Source organism: Bison bison, unplaced genomic scaffold (genome assembly GCF_000754665.1).
Source record: "Bison bison bison isolate TAMUID 2011002044 unplaced genomic scaffold, Bison_UMD1.0 scf7180017864368, whole genome shotgun sequence".
Lineage (NCBI taxonomy): Eukaryota > Metazoa > Chordata > Mammalia > Artiodactyla > Bovidae > Bison > Bison bison.
This window is the reverse complement of record NW_011494940.1, coordinates 2038079-2045809: the sequence shown is the minus strand read 5'-3', so window position 1 is coordinate 2045809 and position 7731 is coordinate 2038079. Positions and strand designations below refer to the sequence as shown.

General features: G+C 42.1%; 1 protein-coding gene across 1 annotated transcript in view; it reads right to left on the bottom strand.

The window, feature by feature from the left end:
• Nucleotides 1-7731, bottom strand: part of HEATR4 (HEAT repeat containing 4) — a 39652-nt gene that overhangs the window by 25818 nt on the left and 6103 nt on the right. The window contains exons 4-6 of the mRNA XM_010855781.1: nucleotides 6078-6281; nucleotides 4140-4283; nucleotides 429-608 (exon numbers count right to left, since the gene is read on the bottom strand). Coding sequence (XP_010854083.1) covers nucleotides 429-608; nucleotides 4140-4283; nucleotides 6078-6281 — 528 coding nt within the window. The remainder of the gene's footprint in view (nucleotides 1-428; nucleotides 609-4139; nucleotides 4284-6077; nucleotides 6282-7731) is intronic.

The window sequence follows — 7731 nt, the reverse complement described above, 5'->3', positions numbered from 1 at the left end:
GCTGCCATGCAAGGAGCAAGTCCGTCTTTCAGAGTAGTTAGGTACCAGAGCCTATCAACATCAGAGAGAACCTTTTGCTGGTATTACACCAACAATGCATTTGGACATTAATGTAAGTTAATGTGCAAAAATGGAACCATGATGTGTTCAAGTGGGTTTTTTAATTTTTAGAACGTATTCTTTAATCTTGTTACATTATCTTTTCAATTGAAAAATCTAACAGGAAAGGGGACATGGTTTAGTCAAATGCATCTGTGACACGGTTAGCCCAGGTACCACTTGGTGGCAGTGTACCTGTCTTGTAAAGTACTTGGGAGGAAGAAATCCTCTTATCTAAAATAAATGTATGACAGCGGAGAGGAAGGGATCAGGAAAAGCTGATGGTGAGATGTTCTTTCTTTACTCCATATTTCCAGGTCGTTACTCACCCTTCAGAAGGACAGTCTGCATGATTTCCTGGGCAAGAGGATTATGTGACTGTATGGCATACTGGCATACTGCTGCTGCCATCCGCACATTGGCATTCTTGTCACAAAGAGCAGCCATTAGCGGGGGCTGTAGAACCTCTGGCAAGTCCTGAATAGATAAGGCTTTCATAGTTTCCTTGTCTGTGATCAAAAGAGAGCCAGTAAGAGGGTGTTAGCTAGCTAGTCCCTTTGCTTTTCTCTAAAACACAGCTTTTCCCGTAGCCACATGGGGGCCATTTCAGCCTCAGTTGCAGATGCTTACTGCTACTTAATTAGAATTTAGCTGAACCCCTACAATGGGTGGGATTTTAAGGCTAACTTTTGTGCTGGGTATTCCTGTTCTCACATCTTTATCATCTGGTCTCTGCAGAGCTGTATTCAGGCCAAATGAATATGTTTCCTGCTAGGCTATGGTGACTATTACCATGAGTTTTAGTGATGAAAATCAATTTTTGTAATTTTAGTAATAATAGCAAATATATTTAGGTAGTACTTTGCCACTTGATAGTGCTTCGTATTCATTATCTCATTTAGTCTTCTAACCCTCACTGAAGCAGGCAAGGCAGGTATTACTGTGGAGCTCACCTGAAACGTGTTTTTCAGGAATCCTTTTAGGTTTAACTAAATAGCCTCACCGGAGAAGGCAATGCACCCCACTCCAGTACTCTTGCCTGGAGAATCTCAGGGACGGGGGAGCCTGGTGGGCTTCCGTCAATAGGGTCGCACAGAGTCAGACACGACTGAAGCGACTTAGCAGCAGCAGCAAACAGCCTCACAACTCTATCATAGGCCATACATGCCACTAGTCTTCAGAAGGAAATGGGACGGGAACATAGTTTGCCCACAGGGAAGCATCAGGTGTTCCTTTTGGCAAGAGTTCTTGAGAATGGTTTGTCTAGCACTCTGGGGACAGCTCAGGAGCATAGAATCGACTCCAGGCATAAGTCTTATGTTCCACCAGAGTTATTATCTCTTTTATATAACAACTCCATAGATGTAATTCCAGGGTCCTCAAAGGTCCTGCCTTGATAAGTCACAGCATTCCTGGGAGCCTGGAGGATGGTATCTCCTTCAGGCATGTATGTTTAACGTGTAGTTCTTGCCAGTACAAATGTCATTTAGCAGTCAGGGTTCATTTTCATCATAAGCTATGCGGCCTGTGAAGATAATTTCTGTCCTTACCAGGTTATCGGGGCAACAGGTAGGCATCTAACTAAAGCTCATTTCTCAAGTAGAAGGGGAAAGTGTTGTGTTAACTTTTTGTCCACAACTATCCTCCCATTTTTAGTATGAAGTTCAGAGAGGATAAGTGACTTCCCAAGATGCGGCAGAGCAAGACGTATAGCTAAGATTTTATATAAAATTTCTCATTTGTCCTTTTTACCACTACTGTAAGCCACTATGCCATATGTTTAGAAAGGGCAAGATGAAATATGTGCCTGTGAGGGGATCAGATGGAAGTCAATTGAGTATTTCAAGAAATAATGAGTAAGATGATATTCTTTGGGAAGATGTGGGGAGGAAACAAGACAAATCAAAATCTCAACACCCAGGAAAGGGATCACATGAAAGGGAAAGACAAAGGTGTTCTTTGTATGTGGAGATCTGGAGATAAGGTAATATCTCTTCCCACCTATGGAAGGTTTTCTCTATGCCAGGCACTAATATATATCACCCCACTTAATACTCAAGAAAATAAGCAGTTAAAAAATGTGTATGTGTGGAAGCATGGGCTTCCCAGGGGCTACAGTGGTAAAGAATCCTCTTGCCAGTATGGGAGATGCAGGTTCAATCCCTGGGTCAGGAAGATCCCCTGGAGTAGGAAGTGGCAACCCACTCCAGTATTCTTGCCTGGAGAATCCCTTACTGCTATGTTGAAAAAATTAAATTAAAAATTTAAATTAAAAAAATTAAATTAAAATTACTGCTATGTTGAAACATGAGTATATTATGGACAGAGGACCCTGGTGGGCTACAGTCCACAGGGTCGCAAAGAGTCGAATGTGACTGAGCACGTGTGTGGAAGTGTATAGCAGGGGGGTGGGGTAAGGGAAGACTCCTTGGAGGAGGTGACATCTTAGCTGAAAGTTGAGGGGCATGTATAGAAGTTGATCAGGTCAAGAGAGAGATAAAATTTCCTAGCAGGGGGAGCAACAGATTTGAAAAGCTGGCGTTTAAATGCTCATACCTGGAACTCAGTAGACTGGAAATAAGTGAAAAGAAACCTTAAAAACTTGACAATTTTGTAGAGATAAAATTAGTCCCCACCTCTAAGAAGTTCCTTGCCTGGTAGAGATAGCAGAAAAGTAAACAGACAATTATGACAGAATGATAAATATAAGGACAGAATAATATTAGGATGCTACCAGCAGCAGAGAAGGAAAAAATGTCAGCCCAGGGTATACACAAAAGGTGGTATCTGAGAGGGCACTTGGGGGTTAGTAAGAGTCAGTGGGTTTTATGTCTTTTTAATAGCATTTTATAGTTTCTGTCATCTGAGTCCTGTGTCTTGTTAAACCAGCTCCTCGGTAGATTATAGTTCTAGCTCTTGTAGACGGGAAATGTTCCTTTTTTAACTGTTTATCGCTAGCAAAGAAAAATGCTATTGACATTTCTTTTTCAAAAGGTTATACAGCCATTGGGGAAAATGGCCAAGTTTTTAATTCATTTTACAAAACTAGTAAAAACTAGTTAACAAAACTTAACAAAAATAGTGTAAATAAACACAAAATTACCAATTTCATTTACAAATATATTAAAACATTTTAAAATAAGAACAAATCAAATCCAGTGGAGTAATAAGAGAATGATCCATTAGGATTTATTCTAAGATTTTAACACTAGAATTCGTTATAACCACAAATTAAAGGAGAAAAAACTAGAAAATGGCTGGTAAAATTCAACACTCATTTTTGTAATAAATAGAAAAACCTACATATATGTTGTCATGTGTTTGTAAAAGCACAGAAAGTTGTAGAATGCCAAACTAAACATTGTATACCCTGGAAATGGCATGGGGTGGGACTGGGGCTGGGAGGTGGGTTGGAAGGAACCTCTTTTTAAACTCCTCTGTGTTGACTGATAATGACACTTTGTATTTCTTTTGTAATAAAAATAAATGTTTATGAAAGCAGAATCCATAGAATCTATTGGTCAATTAGTTGTGGGGAGAGGAAGGACTTTTGTCCAGGCTGACTCCCAGGGTTCTGACTCAAACTGGCTGGGTTATGGGGCTGCTGGTTGCTATGTGGGATGTGAGGAGGGGTCTGATGGCAAGAGTGATGAGTTTAGTTTGGGACATGTTGAGTTTGAGACTGTAAAGAAGGACTAAATTGCAGTCGGGAGAAAAGTGTGTGCATACACATACATATATACATATTCTCTTTGGTTATTATGAATGGGATCTCTCAAGGCAGAACAATGTGAACTTGCTTGTGAACTACTAAGCATCCAAGGGTGATGAAATTAGTGCAAAAAAGCACTAGATCAAAAGTCAGGAATTTTAAACTCATCTCTGTTGCTGAGAAGTTGTGTATATTCAGGCCAGTCTCTGGGTCTTTGTTTCCATTTTGTGAAATAATCTCAGATAAGCTCCAAGGTCCCCGCCAGTTCAAAACTTCTATGGTTCTATGGATTGCTTATATTCTCGAGCAGTCCCGCTGTGGCTCTTACCGGAGTCCCCTTGACTGATGGCAGCACGGGGCCGTTCTAAAGCAGCTGTGGCACAAGTGACGATGGCTTGGATCCGGACGTCATCGTGGATGTCCACCAAGCTCTGCAGCAGGCCCTCAATGGTCTTATGGTGCCACTCGATGACTACACCACAGGAGGAGAATTAGAAGAAGACCACTTAGGGTTAGATATTGTGTTACAGACAGGTGACAAGAAGGCCCCTTCCCCTAGGACAATCCAAGCACAAAAGCGCAGAAGCATAAAGGGCCCCACAGATGCCACCCTGAGGAAGTTATTTCTTTGATGCTCCCTGAATCTTCTTAAGGTAGTAAGTGTTAGTCACTCAGTCGTGCCTGACTCTTTGTGACCCCATGGACTGCAGCCCACCAGACTCCTCTGTCCATGAGATTTTCCAGGCAAGGATACTGGAGTGGGTTGCCATTTCCTTCTCCAGGGCATCTTCCCAACCCAGGGATCGAACCTGGGTCTCCTGCACTGTAGGCAGATTCTTTACCAAGTGAGCTGAATCTTCTTAGGTATTAATAATTCTCGAACAAAACTCCTCCCAATCCCATCCTGTATTCTATCTTTTTTGTTTGTTTAAATAATTTCTTTCTTTCTTTTTTTTTTCCCTCACTGCATGGCTTATGGAATCTTAATTCCCTGACCAGGGACCGAACCTGGGTCCACAGCAGTGAAAGCCTGAGTCTGAACCACTAGACCACCAGGGAATTCCCATAAATAACTCTTCATTGTTATCATCTGGAAAATGGAACAATAAGACAGTGATCAAGGGTACTTTGCCCTCTTTATAGGGGCTTCCCAGGTGATGCTAGTGGTAAAGAATCTGCCTGTCAATGCAGGAGGCACAAGAGACACGCGGGTTTGATTCCTGGGTGGGGAAGGTCCCGGAGGCTAGCCTGGCAACCCACTCCAGTACTCCTGCTTGGAAAATTCCATGGATAGAGGAGCCTGGTGGGCTAGAGTTCATGGGGTCACAAAGAGACATGACCAAACACAGCATGTGAAAGTGAAAGTCACTGAGTCGTGTCCAACCCTTTGCCACCCCATGGACTATACAGTCCATGGAATTCTCCAGGCCAGAATACTGGGCTGGGTAGCCTTTCCCTTCTCCAGAGGACCTCCCCAACCCAGGGATCAAACCCAGGTGTCCTGCATTGCGGGGAGATTCTTTACGAGCTGAGCCACAAGCATAGCTACACTTTTTATAGGCGTGAGCTTTTGTTTCAGTGCTCCCATCACCTGTAGGTGCTCCCTACTGGTAGTTTTTACTCAGAATCTCTTTTTCAACCTTTTTGTTTATCTGAACCAGTTTACGTGATGGATCACCTCTTCTTTCCTGTACTAACTAAACTAGTTTTTCACATTCTGAAAGCCAGCAGCCCTTGAGTCCTCAAATCTTGCAGTTTTCGACAGTCCTTGTTGGGCCCTTCCTTTGCTCCAGGCACATTATTCTGGAATCTGTGAAGGCAAAGTAAATGTGTGCTAATTCCAAATTTACAAATGAATTCTGGAGAGCCAATTGCAGTTTCTTTTGATCACTGCTTTTCAATTGCTTGGGCAGCATATTTACCCTTTTTTTCATGCATCATGTATTGAGTGTGACATTTCAGGGGTCAGTAAGATAGGGTCTCTGCCTGTGAAGAGTTCTCTGGGTAGTGAGTTTCCACAAATTACTGGTGTAGAACCTGCCCATGTGAAAAGCATCCAGATAAATGCAACTGCCATTGTATGAAAAGCTCTTACCTAGTCTAGCCTTGATAAGGCAACCAGATTTTTATTCTTTCATAAGAGAGGGATGGATTTTCAAAGATTGAGAAATACTTGGCCAAGGTGAGAACTTCTTCCTTCAAAAATCACTGCTATGTCAGGACAATCAGCCCCACCCCCCCGCCCCTGCACCCCTCCTTCACTCACTTAGAGCCCAGGCCATCTTCCATTCCTGCAGCATCCTTCGCAGGACCACCAGTTCCCAAGACACATTCTCCTTCAGTGACTCTGCTTGCTTCTTCAGTTTCCTGGTCTTCACAGACATGTCCTTCTCACCCACCTTCAGCAGCAGATCCTTGGCCGGTGTGGGCAAAGCTGTCCAGCGCATGGCTCCTTTCACAGGCTTGCAAGCTGTGCAGGGCGACAGTTTGAGGTATTATGCCCATTGCTCTGGGACTGAGTTCCCAGCCAGCATCACATGCCTATTCCTAGCTAGCACCAATGCAAAACAAAACAGTCAAGAGCCAGCTTTCCTGTGATTATGTAGAAAACTGGGTACAAGTCCCATTGGGAGTCATGACAGGTGGTGACTACAGACATGATAAAGCCATGATGATAGGCGGAGAAATGTAGGGAAGAAAAGATAAGGTACATACAAACCTTTATATATGTTTAAGAAATCTTTAGGAACATAAATATATTTATATGTAATAAGATTTGCTCATAAAACTCAATATTTGATATATTGTCATTAAAAGTAGGATATAATTGGCCATTAATTCCTAATGTCTTGTTTCCTTTTTAGTGTTCCTAATTTGGGAGGAGGAGTGGGATAATAAGCTACTAAGGGTTTACAAGCAAACACCCTCTTCCAACAACACAAGAGATGACGCTACACATGAACATCACCAGATGGTCAATACTGAAATCATATTGATTACATTCTTTACAGCCAAAGATGGAAAAGCTCTATACAGTCAGTAAAAACAAGACCGGGAGCTGACTGTGGCTCAGCTCATGAACTCTTTATTGCAAAATTCAAGAACTGAAGAAAGTAGGGAGACCATTAGACCATTCAGGTATGACCTAAATCAAATCCCTTATGATTATACAGTGGAAGTGCCAAACAGATTCAAGAGATTAGATCTGATAGAGTGCCTGAGGAACTATGGACAGAGGTTTGTAACACTGTACAGGAGGCAGTGATCAAGACCATACCCAAGAAAAAGAAATGTAAAAAAGCAAAATGGTTATCTGAGGAGGGCTTACAAATAGCTGAGAAAAGAAGAGAAGCTAAAGGCAAAGGAGAAAAGGAAAGATATACCCATTTGAATGCAGAATTCCAAAGAATAGCAAGGAGAGCTAAGAAAGCCTTCCTCACTGATCAGTGCAAAGAAATAGAGGAAAACAATAGAATGGGAAAGACTAGAGATCCCTTCAAGAAAATTAGAGATACCAAGGGAAAATTTCATGCAAAGATGGGCACAATAAAGGTATGGACCCAACAGAAGCAGAAGATATTAAGAAGAGGTGGCAAGAATACACAAAGAACTATACAAAAAAGATCTTCATGACCCAGATAAACATGATGATGTGATCACTCACTTAGAACCAGACATTCTGGAATGCGAAGTCAAGTGGGCCTTAGGAAGCATCATTACGAACAAAGCTAGTGGAGGTGATGGAATTCCAGTGGAGCTATTTCAAATTCTAAAATATGATGCTGTGAAAGTGCTGCACTCAACATGCCAGCAAATTTGGAAAACTCAGCAGTGGCCACAGGACTGGAAAAGGCATTTTCATTCCAATCCCAAAGAAAAGCAATGTCAAAGAATGTTCAAACTACTGCACAATTGCACCC